General features: G+C 53.2%; 1 protein-coding gene across 1 annotated transcript; it reads left to right on the forward strand.

Annotated features, from left to right (window-relative positions):
* The first annotated feature begins 1,013 nt into the window (after positions 1-1,013).
* Positions 1,014-18,635, forward strand: SPI1 (Spi-1 proto-oncogene). The gene is made up of 5 exons (XM_079103015.1): positions 1,014-1,270; positions 4,347-4,443; positions 16,473-16,660; positions 17,430-17,592; positions 17,981-18,635. Exons 1-5 carry the CDS (start codon positions 1,226-1,228, stop codon positions 18,298-18,300), a joined length of 813 nt encoding a protein of 270 aa, XP_078959141.1. The 5' UTR covers positions 1,014-1,225; the 3' UTR covers positions 18,301-18,635.

The following is an 18,635-nucleotide window of genomic DNA, read 5'->3' on the forward strand; positions in this document are numbered from 1 at the left end:
GACTAGGTAGATATGTGATAAATAAATTAGATGGTTGGGGAAATAAATGATTGGATGGACATACAAGAAAGGTTTGTAAATGCTGGGGACAGTGGCACACAACAAGAAAGTTTTGTAAATGCTGGGGACAGTGGCACATACCTATAATTCCAGGAGGCTGAGGCAGGAGGATCACAAGTTTGAGGCCAGCCTCAGCAATTTAGCAAGACCCTGTCTAAAAATAAAAAAAAATAAAAAAGGGGACATAGTTTGGTGGTAAAGTGCCCCTAGGTTCAATTCCCATGATTAAAAAAAAAAAAAAAAAAAAAAAAAATGGAGAGAGAGAGAGAGAGAGAGAGGGAAGGAAAGAAAAATAAATGTTTATAAACTAGGAAAACCAATATTCAAGTATTAACAAAGGATCAGTAAATAGAATCCTGGACTGGGAATAGAACCCTTAGCGATTTGGAAGTAGCTGTGGGGTTCAGGAAGCTGGAAGGTGAGGGCGTAAGAATCCAAACCCTCCCTGATGGAAGGGAAGCCAGGAGAAGAGACTCCAAGGAAAGGAGGAAGCTGCAACACACTGAAGGCCCCCTGGCGCCCTGCCCCAGATTAGGCAGAACCTACAGTGGGGTGCAGGCCCACGGGAAACCCAGCCTGGCAGTCAGGGGCTCGGAGTCCTCAGCCAGCCAGTCTTACCCGAGAAAGTACAGGCCCCAAGATGCTACCACTCAACCCCAAGGAGGTCAACGTTGGCCACACAGGGGCCTCAAAAGAAGTAGACATTATTGGGCCAGGAGGGGACGGAGAGCCTCCGCAGGGCCCGAGCGAGGGGCAACCAGGCCTCTGGTGGCAGAGTCAGCCTTTCTCTTTCCCAGCCCCAGCTTCCTCTGGGCAGGGGGCCTGGCCCCCATGGCCTCCCAGGCCAGCCCCTGGAGCACCACCTGCCCCAGCAGGCCAGAGACTTCCTGTAGCGCAAGAGATTTATGCAAACGGGCTGGGGTGGTGATGTCACCCCAAGGGGACTATCTCCCAGCGGCAGGCCCTTCGATAAAATCAGGAACTTGCGCTGGCCCTGCAATGTCGAGGGAGGGGGCTCACCCAGGGCTTCTGTAGCTCAGGGGGCAGGCCTGAGCCCTACGTCTGCCCTACGACCATCCAGTCCCCCGACGGGGCACCCCGTCCTGAGGGGCCCGCGCTGGCCCCCACCGAGGCAGGGGATCTGACAGGCTCGGAGCTCGGCTGGATGTTACAGGCGTGCAAAATGGAAGGGTTCCCCCTCGTCCCCCCTGTGAGTACCGGGACTCCCCCACTAGCCCAGCCGGGGCCCTCGGAAACCTGCCCGCCAGCCCACTTGCGCCCTCCGGCTCGCTATCAGTGGGACAGGTTTCCTCCTGGAGCTCCTGGCCTGAGACTCAGTGAGGGGCCACTGGCTTCCTGGAGCATGCCTGGCGGGCTGAGGGCTGGGCCCTCGGTGGGGCTGTGATCGGTGGGGCCCGAACAGTTATTTATAGACAAGGCTTGGGTGGCAGGCCGAGCTCCAGGGCAGGGTACAGGCTGATGATGGCGAGGGCGGCAGCAGAGAAGTAGAGGAGGAGACAGGGAGCCTGGCTGGGGGAGGCCAGCCCCTAGGGCAGGAAGGTAGATGGCAGGAGGCAACAGGCGGAGGTCTCAGTCTGGGGCCCAGGGGCTTCTAGAGACCAAGAATCCTGGAACTCTGGGCCCCCACTGGGTCCCCAGTGCCAAGTCTGGGGCCTGGCACAGGGGACATAGCTGTTGACCAAAAAGTCTGGGCCCTGGGCCTACAGGTCCCTGAGAGATTGGGGTGGGACCCTGGACTGGGCCAAGGACTTAGGGCTGGGCTGGACTGGGCTGGGCTGGGCTGGGCAGGACAGAGCCGGACAGAGACATTGCAGTTAGGGTTGTGCCTGGGCTGGAGTTGGGAAAGGCAGGGCAGGGGCTGGGGCTGGGACCAGTGGCACCTGAGATCGGTCTGGGGTAGGACCTGGGTTGAGCAGCAGATTGGAGTTAGGGAGGGACAAGGACGAACACCAGGTGGGGGTGAAGATGCAAGAGTCCCAGGAGACCCTGGGGAGGCCAGGGCAGTGGGCAGGCGGGTCTGCCCTGCTCCCCACTCCCAGTGACAGTTGTAGTCTAAGAGGTGTCAGGGTCCCTCAGAGAGGACCCTCCTCCCTTTTCCCATCCCATGTCCCATTAGGACCAGGGAGGCACAGGGCCTGGCAGGGCTTGCCCCCTGACTCAGCTTTCCCGGCTGTGGCGGTTCCCCTCCCCCTCCTCACTGCGGGCTCAGAGCCCTAGAGGCACCCAGGCCTGGAAACCCGGAGAGGCAGACGGGGACCGAGCTCTCACCCTGACACAGACAGTGCCAGACTGAACCTTTCCCCCTCCTGGGACTAAGAAGGTGCTGGGGCAGGCAAGGATGGAGGGGGTTGTCCCAGCAAGAGCCCACCCTGCCTCAAGAAAGCCCCAGGCCCAGGGGTTGACCATCCTGCCTCTGACCCTTGACCTCTCAATCCTGAACTCCAGACAGAGCTGGGTAGGGAGCAAATTCTGGATTTCCACCCTAGACCTCAGCCCCTCTCTCCGGCCCCTGGGCCACTCTGAGTGTCTCCTGGGAGAACGGACTCCCAAGTCAGCCAGGCCCCCCAAGCCAAGCCCTGAGGGTCACAGTAAGTGTTGTGCAATCCTTGGGCACACGCTGTGGGGGTGGGGACAGGCGGAGGACTGCTGGGGAGGCAACATGTCCCTGTGCCTGAGCCAGTAAGCTGGGGGTGGGGAGGACAGGAGGAGGGAGAGGAGGGAGAGGAGGAGTGAGGAAGGGGAGGAGGAGGCAGGTGAAGGAAGGAAGAGCGGAAGGGAGTATCCAGTGAGGGTACCGGGGGAGGATGGAGGAGGGAGGTGGGGGATCCAGGCCTTCTGTCCCTTGGCCCCCAACACCTGCCTGGGTGACTTCTGTGCAAATCATGAGTATGACGGTCATCATGGTGGGCCTGGGCCTGTCTGGGACCTGGACACAGGCTGTGAGGGGGAGTTGGGGTGAGCCAGGGAGGCTGTGGCAGGAAGACCCCAGTTTGCTGTGCAGGGAGCGTGTGGGTGGAATGTGGGAGTTTGTGGGTGTGACTGTAGATGGCTGGCACGCAGCGGGTGTGTGTATGTGTCAATCCATGCAACTGTGCGTGTGCCCACAGGAGTGAGTGTACAATGATGCATGGGTCGTGAGTGGGTGTAAAGATGTGTGTGGGTGCCAGGCACGATGGCGCACGCCTGTAATCCCAGCAACTCGGGAGGCTGAGGTGGGAGGATCACAAGTTCAAAGCCAGCCTCAGCAACTGTCTCAAAATAAAAAAATAAAAAGGGCTGGGGATGTGGCTCAGAGGGTAAGTGCCCCTGGGTTCACTCTTTAGTAACAAACAGCAACAACAACAACAAGATGAGAGTCAAGAAAGTGTCAGCCTTTACGTGCTTCAGAAGGCTATAGTGGCCGTGAGAGGATGAGTTGTGAGAGAGAGTCCACACATGGGGTTGGGGTGTAAGCGTGTCAGAGGGAATATGTGTACACTTGGGGGAAATGGGCACATCTGTGTGAATGTGAGAGGTGAACATGTGAGATCATGACCTGGGACCACATAGGTGTGAGTGTGAATGTGAGCATGTGGGGACTTTGTTAGTTTTTCATTGCTATGACAAAATACCTGAGAAAAACAACTTATAAGGAGATTTATTTTGGCTCATAGTTTCAGTCTAGAGTGGGCCGACTCCATTGTTCTGGGCCTGTGGTGAGGCAGAGCATCCTGGGAGGAGGGTGTGGTAGGGCAAAGCTGCTCACTCCTGGCAGCTGGGAAGCAGAGAGAGCTTGGAGGAAGGGGCTGGGGGCAAGACAGAGTCCCCAAGGGCATGCCCCCAAGGACTCGCTCCCTTCAATAGGCCCCACCTCCTACAGTTTCTGCCCCCTCCTCAGAGTCCAATCAGCTATGAATCCATCAGTGGAGTAATCCACTGTGAGGTCAAAGCTCTCGTGAACTGGTCACTTCCCAAAGCCCCACCTATGTGAGGCTTTGGGGGACATTCCAGACCCAAACCATAACAGTGTCGTGGGGGCCAGCCAAGCAGGGGTGGGGGCTGCACCCTCCCCTCTCATTCTCTTGGGATCTCTTTCCTCCAAGGTCCCTGTCACTGCCTTTAGCTCTCCCGGGGTCCCTGCCCCTTTCCCTGTGGCCTTGACCTTTTGGATTTCAAGCAGAGGAAGAGCTTGTTCAGGGAAGGTGTGTGGACCTGACACACTGGGGGTGCAAACCTGGCTGGGGTCTCCCCCCAGCCCAGGCCTTGACACCCTCCTCTCTCGGCAGCCGTCAGAAGACCTGGTTTCCTATGACACGGATCTGTACCAACGCCAGACGCATGAATATTACCCGTACATCACCAGTGATGGAGAAAGCCACAGCGGTGAGTGCAGGCCTGTGCCCCTTCCTTGTCTGGGCGGGCACCTGGGCACCTCTGAGGGCAGGATAGACAGAAAGAAGAAATGGCTTCTGGGCCTTTCTTGGAATTCCGAGATCAAGGTAGCTCCTGGGAGGTGCTCACCCCTGCATCCCCGCGCCCCCATCTCTGTTAAGGAGCCTCTTCCGTGTGCCAAGGTCCAGGTTTGCTTCTTACACATTCACGTTTGGACTTCACCAAATGACGACACTGACGTTTAGGAAGCTAAGTGACCTGCACAAGGCTCCCACCTGGCGGGGGCCCAGGTCTATGGACCCAAGGCCAGTGGTTTCCCCTCTGCAAATTCACCCCCACCCCCCCCTCTGTTCTCATCACTTTCTTTACCTCAAACTCCGCCGGGTGCAGCCTGCTCTCTGCTGTGCGTGCCTAGCAGTTTCTCACCTGGGGTACTTCTGACGCTTTGGGCTGGACAGTTCTGTTTGGGGGCTGACCTAGGCACCAAGAGAGGCTTAGCAGCATCCTTAATCCATTCCCGCTCCATGCCAGCTGTGCTGCCAATCATGACAACCAGAGTCTCTTCAGAGTTGCTAAATTTCACTGGGGAGGGCAAAAACCTCTAGCTGAGACCTGCAGGTCACGGGCACTCCTTGCTCAGAGGAGGCCAAGAGTCCCAATTAGGGCAGAGACCTGGGCCAAAAGATCCTTCTGTCTGACAGTCCACCCCAAGGCCCAGCGTCCTTTCTGGAACAGATTCATAGGAGAGGAGAAAGGCACGAGGTGCCTGGGACCCGGACAGGGGCCCAAAGAAATCTTAGTATAGTGATGTCAGCGTCGGCAAACCAAAGTCAGGTGGCCCAGTTAAGGGACAGAGTCCTCAGTGGGGGGATCTCCAGGGTGTCTGAGCCCAAGACACAGGGGCATCTGCAGCCCAGGAGGCAGAGGCACGCTGGCACCACACATGAGGAGGGCCCGGACCTGAGCGCCACACCCAGGGATGCCCGTGGCAGGTCCTGTAGGACCCTCCTATCAGGGGGCCTGGAATTCGCAGCTGGCGTCCATTAAAAGGACTCCCCCTGGAAGCTCTCCAGCTCGGGTGGAGTCCCCTCAAGGGCAGTGTTTGGGAACAGACAGATTTTCAGGTCCCAGGGCCAGAAAGTCCCCCAAATCTGGGAAATAACTTCTTTCGTTTGTTGCTGTTCATATTTTGGTGCTGGGGATGGGACTGAGGGCCTCACTCATGCTAGGCAAATGCTCTGAAACCGAGTTACATCACCAGGCCTTTCGAAGGTTTGATTTTGAGACAGGGTCTCTTTAGGTTGCCTGGACTGACCTTCAACTTGTGATGGGACTGCCTCAGCCTCCCCCATAGCTGGGATCATAGGTGTGCGCCACCTACCTCTTCTGTGCTTTTAAGCTTAGTTGTGTAATTACATTAGAAACACATCTTGGTAGAAAATCCAAACAGAGAGTCTCCCTCACCAGCTTCTCCTTCCAGGGCTGTGAGTGACCCCAACACCACACACACCCACCGTTCTACCAGTGGTTCCAGGACCTATGCGGCACCACGCGGAGCTGGAGGAGGGCGCCCCCTGGTGGCTCAGCTCCCGCGGCTGTGCAGGCCGGTCTCCTTCCTCCCCCAGGGTTGCTTTCTCCTTGGCCGACTGGCTTTCAATTCACTTGCTTTGGGGCACTTCCTTTGGGTTTTGCATGGCCTCAGTTTTCCTTCCTGGAGTATGAGGCAGGTGCTGCCCCCCTATCTAAAAACCAGCTAGGCCTTGGACTGGGCCCATGGAGTGAGCATTTCAGAGGAAGGGCTTAGATCTGGGGAATGACTCCTGATGGGATGCCTCAGCAACCTGCTTTAGGCATGAACCCCAATTCTTCCAGAGATTCCCCCAGAGTCCTCAGGGGTCCAGACCTGCCCACCCCCCAACCGTCTCCATCGCCAGTCTGGGCATCTGTGCTGTACCTTCCTAATACCTGTTGGAAGGTACTGTCTGAAGACTCAAGAATGGAATCCACATCCTTCCACTCATTCCTGTCTGTCCTCTGTGTCCAGATTTTTAAGTAGTGACACTTTTGGAGAGGCTTGCGAGTGGACCTGAGTTCAGTCCTGGATCCATTTACTCATCAGCTCTGTAGTTTGGGACAAATAACATCACCTCTCTGAGCCCTTTCTTCATCTATAAAACCGAGAGCATGAGAATACTTCACAGAGTTGTGATGATTCAACGTAGTGACGCACATGATCTGTAAGGTCAGGTGCTGTGCTGAGAACCAGGCCCAGAACTCCAGAGCTTCCTTAGCTTCACTACATTCCCAAGGCAGGAGGGCTGTAGCAGCTGGGGACTGGAGAAGTGCAGAAGACTCATCCCCCCTGACCTGAGTGACAGCTGACTAGCCAGCCCCCGCTCCATCCACCCGCCTCCATCCACCCCTCCCCACCCCAGGTATCCATCCTTCCAGCCACTTAGCACAGATGGCCCCTCCCGCATCATTCAGCCATCAAAGAGCCCCTGCTCGGGTGATGAGCAAACCAGACAAGCCCTGCTCTCCTGGAGCTTAGAGTCCGGGAAGGGGAGGGTCAGTTAATGCTCATGTCAGTCTGTGAGAGGCAGAGTGACATAGCAGAGTGTGCAGGGACACCCTCGTGTGCATGGTCAGGGAAGCTCGGGTAGGTGGCGCTGAGTTGGAATCTGAGTGCAGAGAGGGAACGCTGCGTGGGAAGGGGGGTGTCCTAGGCAGAGGGAGCCGCAAGAGCAAAACCAGAGACCCTGACTGAGGCCCCAGTGGCTGCTGAGCACCAGTGGTGGAGATAAATGAAGCCACAGGGGTCAGCGTAGGGCAGCCACACAGGCTTAAAGGACTTGGAGGGAGAGTGGGTTTTATTTCACGAAGAGTTTTTGTTTGGGGGTTTTCTGGTGTTGTTTTGTTTTGCTGTGTTGGGGATAGAACCCAGAGCCTCTGGCACACTGGGCGAGGCGCCAGCACGATTTTGGAGAGGGTTTTTTTTGTTTTTGTTTTTTTTTTTTGGTACTGTGAATTTAATCCAGGAGCACTTAAGCACTGAGCCACATCCCCAGTCCTTTTTATTTTTTATTTTGAGACAGGATCTCGCTAAGTTGATTAGGGCCTAACTTGGCAATCCTCCTGCCTCGGCCCCTGAGTTGCTGGGATTATAGGCATGTGCCACTGTACCCAGCTTTTGGAGAGTTTTGAGAAGGGAAATGACATAATCTGAAGTGTGTGTGTGTGTGTAATATTTAAATACATTTTAAATCTTTAATGTTTAATTATTACAAAATACTCATTGCTAATACTTAAGAACTACTCCAGTATTCCATGAGAAACATTTCCCTCTTTTCTGTCCCACTCCCTCTTATGAGCATCTTAGACTCTATCAATGCGGACTTTTATTCTACTCTTATTCTCTCTGTGTGAATATATACCTACACACAGATGTAGATGCAGATTCTGTTCATTCAAAAATGGAATTGCTGTATCATGCTGTTCTGCAATTTGCTATTTTTCACCAAAGCGTGTTGTAGACATTCCTCCGTGACTTAAGATCGTGTGTCAGAGAGGGAAGCAGTTTTACTAACGAAAAGAAGGATTTCTGTTGCAGCACTATATAAATGTGCAAGTGAAGATGTGAAATAGAGACTTAGAACATTATTCACTCACAGGCATTTGCTGAGGACTTCTGGCGGCGAAGTAGAGAGGGATCTGCTTGGTCTTTCGGTTTGGGATATTCCCTATTCACTTGAGCTGGGAAAGAGGAGACCCTGCCTCTAGCCATTCATGACACACCTGTGCTCACACCTTTCCCGAAGCAGTTTCCTGGTAGCTTTTGTTAACTGGTATTTGAAATTTCCATTACCATGACCACGGGGACATTAGGCTAACCATCAGGTGTCCTCTGATTACCTGTGCTTTCTCCACCGTCTATTTCTGAGGGGCAGTGTCACAGTAGAGCAGAGCCCTGATTCTGCAACAAGACGTTGGGATTCATCCCCCACTCCCCATGGCTATCTGGTGTGACCCTGGGCAAGATCGTCAACCTCTCTGTGCTTTCACTTCCTACTAACAGCCACTTCACCAAATTCTTGTCAGGATTGAGTGACAAAATACATGTAAGATGCCCAGAACGGGCCTGGCAAATTGTGAATTTCTCTAATCTCACCATTATAGTTTCCAAGGGAAGGTGTGTGGGAGGCAAGTTTTTTTGGTTGTTGTTGCTTTTTTTTAGTTGTCAATGGACCTTTATGTTATTCATTTATTTATATGTGGTGCTGAGGATTGAACCCAGGGCCTCACACATGCCAGGCAAGTGCTCTACCACTGAGCCACAACCTCAGCCCTTGGTCTTGCTTTTGATTCTTTTCTTTGGTACTGGGGATTGAACCCAGGGGTGCTTTACCACTGACCTACATCCCCAGCCCTTATTATTTTTTTCTTTTCAGACAGGATCTCACTTAATTCCTTAGGGCCTCACTAAATTGTTGAATCTGGCCTCAAACTTGCGAGCCTTTTGTTTCAACCACCCTAGTTACTGGGCCTACTGGTGCGTGCCACCGTGCCCAGCAAGGGAGGCAAGGTTTTATTGTTGCTTTATTGCTGTGTTGTGCTGGGTTTTACCTCCTCCTGCCTTCTACCTAGTCTATGTTATCACTTGAATAATAGTTTGACCATGTTAGAATTCCAAGTTGAAAATCATTTTTTCCTTAGAAATCTGAAAACGTTTCCCTGCTGTCTTCTGGTTACTAGAGTTTTCCTTGTGATGACAGATGCCATTCCACATTCTCTTTTTTGAAAATAACCTAATTTTCGTTTTCATTTGCTTATTTTTTCTGTTTGTTTCGTCTCTGGAAGTTTTTAGTATTATCCTCCAGTGCCTAGTTGTTCTACCAAATAAACTTTTTAAAAAGTCTGTCTGGGGCTGGGGATATAGCTCAGTTGGTACAAGCCCTGGGTTCAAGCCCCAGCACCGCAAAAAAAAAAAAAAAAAAAAAAAAAAGTCTGTCTGGCCAGGCACGGTGGCACACGCCTGTAATCCCAGCAGCTGGGGAGGCTGAGGCAGGGGAATCTCAAGTTCAAAGCCAGCAGCAAGGCCCTAAGCAACTCAGTGAGACCCTGTCTCTAAGTAAAATACAAAATAGGGCTGGGGATGTGACTCAGTGGTCAAGTGCCCCTGAGTTCAATCCCCACTACCAAAAAAAAAAAAGTCTGGCTGATAAAAGGTGGAAAGAAGGAAGGATAGGAGCTGGGAGAGAGGGCGCTTCGGAATCTGCTGGAATGATCCAGGTAAGAGTGACAGTGCCTTGCACAAGAGGAGTGGCAGTAGAGGCAGAAAAGAGTGGACAGGTTCAGGATGGATGTTGAAGCAGGGACATAGGATTTGCTATTTTTAAAAAAATTCTTTTTAATTTTGGTAAAATATATATTAAACATAAAATTTACCATCTTAACTTTTTTTAACCTCAGTACTGCAGATTGAACCCAGGGATGCTCTACCACTGAGCTACATCCCCAGCCTTTGTTATTTTTAAATTTTGAGACTGGGTCTTGCTAAATTGCTGAAGCTGGCCTAGAGTTTGTGATCCTCCCGTCTCAGCCTCCCAAATAGCTGGGATTACAGGCATACACCACCATCACCACCATGTGTGACCATCTTAACTATTTATAAAGGTGCAGTTGGGTGGTATAAAAAAATCAGGTCACATGACCATTGCCACCATGCATGTCCACAATTCTTTGCACCTTGCAAAACTGAAACTCTGAACCCATTAAACTGTGGCTCCTCATCCCCCTCACCCTCTAGCCCACGGCAACCCTCACTCCATGTCCTCCGTGAATGGCACTGTAGATGTCTCATACGAATGGAATCATACAATGATTGTCCTCTCATGACTGGTTCATCTCACTTATATGAAGTCCTCAAGGTGCAGCCATGTTGCTACGCATGTCAGAACGTCCCCCTGGATGCAATACACTACATTTTGCTTCTTCATTCATGTGTTCTCGGAGACTTGGGTTGCTTCCAACTCTGGGCCACTGTGAACAATGCAGCACCCTATGAATATGAGTGTATGGACATCTCTTCAAGACTCTAATTTAAATTCTTTTGGATGTATACTAGACATGGAATTGCTGGGTGTTTGATAATTTTATTTTTCATTTTTTGAGGAACTCCCATACTAATTTCCATGGTGGCTGCACCATGTTTACATTCATGCCATTGGTGCACAAAGATTCTAATTTTTTCATATCTTCACCAACACTTGTCATTTTCTGTTGGTTTGTTTTTTGTAGTAGTCATCCTAATGGATGTGACTGAATTTACTACTTGTGATGTGAAGGAAAGAGAGTTCCAAAGTATGACTTTTTCTCTCCATAAATTTATCCATCCACCCATCCACCCATTTACCCATCTATCCATTCACCCATCCACCCATCCATCCATCCACCCACCCATCTACCCACCCACCCATCCATCTATCCATCCACCCATTCATCCATCCATCCATTCACCCATCCATCCACCCATCCATCCATCCACCCATCCACTCATCCACCTATCCATCCACCATCCACCCATCCATCCATCCATCCATCCACTCACCCACCCATCCATCTATCCATCCACCCATCCACCCATCCACCCATTCACCTATCCATCCACCCATCCATCCACCCACCCACCCATCCATCTATCCATCCATCCACCCACCCACCCATTCACCTATCCATCCACCCATCCATCCACCCACCCACCCATCCATCTATCCATCCATCCACCCACCCACCCATTCACCTATCCATCCATCCATCCATCCACCCATCCAGATCTCTGCATACTCTTCATACCACAAATCATTTACCACCCATCAATTTATTCACACACCCATCTGATCATGCACTCATCCTCCTTCACAGCTGTCCTTCCCTCCATCTACCCAACCTTCCATCCATCTTGCATTGACTTCTCTATCTAATAAATATACATACTGTCTTTTATATGCCAGGCACATTGCTGGATGCTGAAGGACATAGGTCCTACTGGATTCATTATTATAAGAGGGGAAATGATTAAAACTAATAATTCGGACACAAGGTAGAGAGTAGCAAGTGCTACGAGACCTGCAGCTCTCTGGGCCTCGTTTTCTACATCTAAACAATTTTCAGGAGTGGCTGGACTCCAGCCACCAATGTCCAATGGTCTGTGGTTTCCTGAGAAGGGTTTTCCCCCCCCTTGTCTCCTCTTGATTCCTCATCTTTCTTCTCTGTTTTCATTGTACTTTTGCTCTCCTGGGCAGAGGCCTGGGTTTGAGGCTGAGCTTTCTGTTCTGGGTCAACTGAATAGGTCAACTGAATGACTCTGATAACTGATAAGGTCAACTGAATGAGTCTTAAGGCTGAATTTTTGTGTGGGGTTGTTTTGAATCTCACTTTATTTTTGTCCTGGTGACAACTGAGTAAGAATAGGAATGTGTAGATAGGACTTTGGCCCCAGACTGAGAACTAGTTTAATGGGAGATCAAGATGAATGAGTTATTTTTGGCTGGATGGATGGTGATGGATGATTGATGGGTAGATGACGGATGAATGGATAAATGATGAATGACAGATAGATAGAAAATGGATGGTGGATGATGGGTGAGGTGATGATGGACGGATGGATAAGAGCAGTCAGCTGCCGGGCATGGTGGTGCACGCCTGTAATCCCAGTGCCTCAAGAGGCTGAGGCAGGAGGATTGCAAGTTCAAAGCCAGCCCCAGAAGCTTGGCGAGACCCTAAGCAATTTAGCAAGACCCTGTCTCAAAATAAAACATAAAAAGGGCTGGGGATGTGGCTTGGTGGTTAAGCACCCCTGGTTCAATCCCTGGTACAGGGGTGGGGAGGAAGCAGTCAGCTGGGTCTCTCGGACCATCCCAGTTTCACTTAAAGCTTTCCTTAATTGTCACCACAGGTCTGAAAGCTTTCATTAATAGTCTCCCTCCTCAGAGGTGATGCAATACAGGGTGGGAGCTCAGTCCCTGAAGTTACATGCAAGTGAGTTTGGATCCCGACTTGACCAGTGACTGCCGTAGACAAAGGACTTAACTTATTTGAGTCCTAGTCCCCAAACCTACAAAAGGAAGATCATTCTATAGTGGCCACCTCCTCAGGGTTGGGTGAGGATTAAATGGAATCATGTGGATTAGCCACTTAGCAGTGTCAGGCACATTTAAACACACACACGCACACAGGCACACGGGAAATGTTAGCTTTTCCAGATCAATGTAATCAGACATTGAGGGCTACTATGTGCTGAGGCCTAAGAGGCTACAGAAGGGAGAGCGGTCTCCAGATATGCAAGTGACATTATATTCTTTTGAGAGCTGAGTTATGCTAAGGGGATGTATGGGTGGCCTCTGGGCAGGTGGCCTGGGTAATCTAGTGAAAGGACAAAAAGGATAAAGCAATGCCAACCTGAAGGGTATCCAGGGTGCTTGCTGGCCTCTCTGAGGCCCACATGGGGAATGTTGCTGCCTGGCAGACAGCTTCTATTACACAACCCCCTGAGCACCCAAGGGCAAAGGCCAAGTTTCTGTTGGGATTTTTGAAACCTTCATGCCCCAGGGAGTCTCTCTTGCAGCCTTCAGGGGACACCAGGGTGGGATTCCAGAGTTTGCGCGAGCAAAAACTTCCTTGGGGGCCTATCAAATGCAGATTCCCTGCCCCCTCTCCAGGCTTCTCACACAGGGGCCTCTGGGGGGCCCAAAGTGCAGACCTTCCTGTCCTCAGTGACTGACAAAGGCGGGAGGGCTGCCAGCCTCAGGCTGGGACCTGGAGATGGGGGGTTGAACTGGGGTGGGTGGGGAGGGAGGAGGCAGTGAGGGGCCCCTTCCTCACGCCTGGAGCCCTGGGGCACTCCGTGTGCCCCCCACCCTGGAGCTGGAGTGGGTTTGGGATGAGGGCTGGGCAGGCAGGAACCAGAAGGCATTTTAAAAGAATCTGGCACTTTTACTTGGATGGGGAAGGCAAAAATGGCAAGGGAAGTGGGACTGGAGGACCATCTACAGCTGAGGAGGAGCTAGGACCTGCTCGCCAAGAGCCCAGGTAGGCTTGCCTCAATGCAAGGAGAAAGTACAAACTACGTTTGTCTGTCTGGTTTTCTTTCTGGTACTGGGGACTGTGCTAACCCTCTATGCCACGTCCCTAGCCCTTTTTATTTTATTTTTCAATTTTGAGACAGGGTCCTTTTAAGTGTCTGAGGCTGACCTCAAAATGTTATCCTCCTGCTTCGGTCTCCTAAATTGCTGGGATTACAGGTGGGAGCCACCAAGTCTGTTTTTCCTTTCCGGTTTAGATAACTCTGTAGAAAAGTCAGCGTTATTCAGAGACCAGGATTCATTCATTCATTCGCTCAGCTTCTCAGGACATGTTTGTTGTATGTCTGCTATGATTAGACACTGGGAACCCAGAGGCGGACAAAATCAGCCCTTGCCGATGCTGGCGCTCCAATTGCAGGCTCTGGGAAAAAGTGACAGGTCCCTCAAAGCTATTTCTCTGGGGCACTGACTAAGATGGCAGGCAGCAGGGAGAAGAGGAAGTAAACATTTTAAAGGTGGCTGCTGAACCAGGCGCCAGAGGCTCTCCAGGCTGAGGCAGGAGGATGGCAGTTTCAAAGCCAGTCTCAACAATTTAGTGAGCCTATAAGCAACCTAGTGAGACTCTGTCTCAAAATAAAAAATAAAAAGGGGATGTGGCTCAGTGTTTAAATGCCTTTGGGTTCAATCACTGGTAGAAAAAAATAAATAAATAAAAGTGGCTACTGAATTGGGCGTGGTGGCGCATACCTGTCATCCCAGCAACTTGGGAGGCAGAGACAGGAGGTTCTCAAGTTTGAGGCCAGATTCAACAACTTAGTGAGGCCCTAAGCAATTTAGTGAGATCCTGTCTGAAAAGAAAATATAATAAGGGCTGGGTATGTAGTTCAGTGGTAAAGTGCCCTTGGGTTCAATCCTCAGTACCAAACAAACGAACAAACACCCCCCAAAAAATGACTGCAGCAAACCAGGTGTGGTGGCGCACACCTGTAATACCACTGCTGAGGCAGGAGGATCACATGTTCTAGGCCAGCCTTAGGAATTTACTGAGACCCTGTCTCAAAAGATAAAAGAGGCTGGAGGCATGGCTCAGTGGTGGAGCATCCCTGGGTCCAGTTCCCAGTCCCCAGTACTGCAGATTTGAGTGATAATGAGGCTTTTGGGGGGTGTGGGGGAAGGGTCTCGGAGTCTTCTGGGCTATCCAGACTCATCTTGAACACCTGGGTTCAAGGGACCCTCCTGCCCCTGCCTCCCAAATGCTGGGACTACTGGGGTGCACCGCCACACCTGGCTCTGATGCTGGCTCCTCAGAATAAAATGTCAACAGGATGATGCCGACAGTGGTTGATGCTGGGTGAGTCTTACTTTGTGGCGGGTTCTATCCTGGGCACTTTGTAGGCATAGTAAGGATTCGAATCCAGCTCTGCCTGGAATCGTGTGCTTTCTCTTTTTCAGCCTCCTAGAGGCAGTGCTGGGCTTCCTGGATTGTGGGCTCACACAATTTCACATACTGATAGAACCTCAGTAACTATCCAGTTGCATCTCTGACTTTTAGTGGGAAATCAGGTTCAGGGGGAGAAGCCACCTCTTAGCAGGATTAGAAGGCAAGTCCTCAGATATTTGGTTCAGAGCCAAAAAACACATTCTACTTCTTTTCCTTTTTTTCTTTTTCTTTTCTTTTTTTTTTTTTTTTTTTTTTTTTTTGGATACTGGATACCTGGGGATTGAATAACCCCAGCGCTTTTCATTTTTTATTTTGAGAGAGGATCTCCCTAAATTGCTGAGGCTGGCCTTGAATTTGCAGTCCTCCTGCCTCAGCCTCCTGGGTTGCTGGGGTTACAGGCATGTGCTGCTGTGCCTGGCATTGCACTTGATTTCTTAGAGATTTGTGGGTATGAGTTCCGGCAACAGAGGAAGAGGAAGAGGAAGGCAGGCAGACGACAGACATTTGTGTATATCTGCGTGTGCATGAGTGCCTGTGTGTGTGCACACACACACGCACACGACTGTTGGTGGATGTCCCAAAGACACTGCCCTGGACTGGCTTCTCGTGTACTCCCCTTCTGTGCCCATGAGCAAATCCATCTCGTCTCTACACCACACTTTCTTCTGGACTCAAACCCTGCCCAGGAAGTCCCTCAGACGTGGGCAGTTTTTGTTCCTGGAAAAGGTGCCCAGGGAAACCATGCTAAAGACCTTCCTGAGTCCCAGGACAGAGCTGCTGGGGCCTGTGGTTGTTCCCCAGACCCCAGGCAGCACAGGGACTTCCCAGGGACGCCCACGGTGCTGCCACCTCCCTGGAACACAGTGCCGCTCTCAAGTCATGCCTTCAAGGAGGCAGCACCAAGCGGCTGGACAAGCTCTGGTAGTGTGGGGAAGGTCAGCCCTGCGACTTGGCTGTCACACCTTGGCCATGTGACAAGGCCACGTGTGTGACTAGGGAAGCCAGGGACCTTGGGAACAGGGAGGTTTAAGATGGGGGATGGGAATCAGAGGGCTAGAGGCTTGGAGTTTTTACAAATGAGGACTCATTTGTACCCTCCCCAGAACAATTGTCCTCATTTTACAGGTGAGTCACCTGAGGCCAGAGAGGCCAGGCCTGCACCTGAGGTCTCAGGGCAAGTCAATGGCAGAGCCAGGAGTCAGACTTGTGGCATCAGAAGACTGCGTCCAGTGACTGGACAGGAGGCAGGATGAAATGGGTGCTGAGCACAGGGCCTTTGCTTCAGGCCTGGGTTCTGGCTCTGCCACAGATGTGGCCTTTGACATCGGGCCTGTCGCGGGGCCTCCCTGAGCCTCGGGGTCCTCCGTAGTAGGAGAGATGAGCACCGCAGAGCTTCTGCAGCCTGGAGGTGGAATGAGCACCACGTGGCCCGGCATTGCTGTTTCTGTTGTAGCACTGCCCCGCACCCTGGGCTCACCCAATGGCCTGTCCCTCCACAGACCATTACTGGGACTTCCACCCGCCCCACGTGCACAGTGAGTTCGAGAGCTTCCCTGAGAACCACTTCACTGAGCTGCAGAGCGTGCAGCCCCCCCAGCTGCAGCAGCTCTACCGCCACATGGAGCTGGAGCAGATGCACGTCCTCGACACCCCCATGGCGCCGCCCCACACCAGCCTCGGCCACCAGGTGCGTGCTGCTGGCTGTCCTGTCCTCGGGACCACACCAGGCCCAGGAGCTTCACAGGAAGCTGACACAGGCTCTTACTCAATGTGGCTTCCTGCCCCACAGCGCCAACAGCGGCTGGAGCCCCAACAGCTGCCACTGACCCCCTGACTGACCTTGTGACCCCACACCCCTATATCCTTCCTCTGGGATGGACAGACCCCAGAAGACCCCCAAACACCCGCCCACTCCATGTCCTGGGGCCTCACGAACTGTAACCCCTGGCCCCTCATATATCCAAGTCACTGAACATGGACCTCTACTGGGCCCTTCCACACCCACTGACCCCTGTACTGACCCCTCTCTGTCCCAGGGACCCTAACCCCAGTGACCTTTGTTGACCTCTGCCACCCCTTCCCTCGCTTGCCTTTCACTTATTAAACTCCATTTGCTCCTGTAGCCAGATCAGTGCCCCTTCACACTCCCCTTCTCTCCCAAGACCATGCCAGACAGCACCTTCGAGTGTATGAGAATAAGGTGCCCTTTCCCAGGGACCTGCCCTGAACCAGGGCCCAGATGGGAAGGACAGTGGGCTGGATGTCAGCAATCCCTGGTCACCATGACCTGTGCCCTGTATATGGTGGCCTCCACTGGCCTCCAGTTTCTCAGCCTTCTCCCTAATCTTCCTGCCCCTGTGGCCACCTGTTCCCCAGCACTCCCTCTTCTCTTACTACAGCAGCCCTGAGCCCTGACTGTCCCTTCCTGACCTCAACCCCTTTCTCCACCTTTCCAGGTCCCCTACCTGCCCCGGATGTGCCTCCCGTACCCATCCCTGTCCCCACATCAGCCCAGCTCGGATGAAGAGGAGGGTGAGCGGCAGAGCCCCCCACTGGAGGTTTCTGATGGGGAGGCGGATGGCCTGGAGCCGGGGCCTGGCCTTCTGCACGGGGAAACAGGTAAGCCCCAGGCCCAGGCCCTGACCCAGCTGGGCCCAGTTCTGTCCCCTCCTAGCCCTGGCTGTCTGTGCCCCTTCTACAAACCAGCCAAGGCTGATCAACCCAGTGGATAGCTGTGTGTGTCTGTGTGTGTGTGTGATCGTTCTGCAGGGGTCTCCGGGCGTCCCTGCCTGGGCTCTCTGAGCGCGGGTCTCGTGAGTGTAACAGGTATCTCTGCAAAGTGTGCGAAGGTGTGCAAGCCTGTGCTGTGTACATGCGTGTGCCCGTGTGCACCGACAGCTGGAAGAGCTGTTCCCCTGTGGACCTTCTGCCACCCTGTCCCTCGGTGGGCCCGTCGGTCCCTGGGGGGGTCCCTGTGGCCTCCACCCCACGAGCCTCTCTCCCACAGGCAGCAAGAAGAAGATCCGCCTGTACCAGTTCCTGCTCGACCTGCTCCGCAGCGGCGACATGAAGGACAGCATCTGGTGGGTGGACAAGGACAAGGGCACCTTCCAGTTCTCGTCCAAGCACAAGGAGGCGCTGGCGCACCGCTGGGGCATCCAGAAGGGCAACCGCAAGAAGATGACCTACCAGAAGATGGCGCGCGCGCTGCGCAACTACGGCAAGACGGGCGAGGTGAAGAAGGTCAAGAAGAAGCTCACCTACCAGTTCAGCGGCGAGGTGCTGGGCCGTGGCGGCCTGGCCGAGCGCCGCCACCCTCCGCACTGAGGCGGCCGCAGGGCCCGCCCAGGTCCCCCGCGGGCCACAGCATTAACCCCTCGCCGGCCCGGACACGGGGCACGCCCGGGGCCAGGGCAGGACTGCGGCGGCCACCCCTGCCTCGCCTCCCCTGCAGCCCGCCCGCGCCCCGCTTGCCCCAGGGACCCCAGCCCGAGGTGCCCGCGAGCCGCCCGGCGTCGCCCCCGTCCGGCCTCGGCCTGGACCCGAGGCCGGGCGCCTCCCGGGGGACTCCCCTGTCTGTGTAGATCGATGCTCCTGCCAAGCATCGCCCTCTCCCACCGCCCTCACCCTTTAGGAAGGAAGTAAAATTCTTGTCAGCCACA

This window comes from Sciurus vulgaris, assembly GCF_902686455.1.
Source record: "Sciurus vulgaris genome assembly, chromosome: 11".
Taxonomy (NCBI): domain Eukaryota; kingdom Metazoa; phylum Chordata; class Mammalia; order Rodentia; family Sciuridae; genus Sciurus; species Sciurus vulgaris.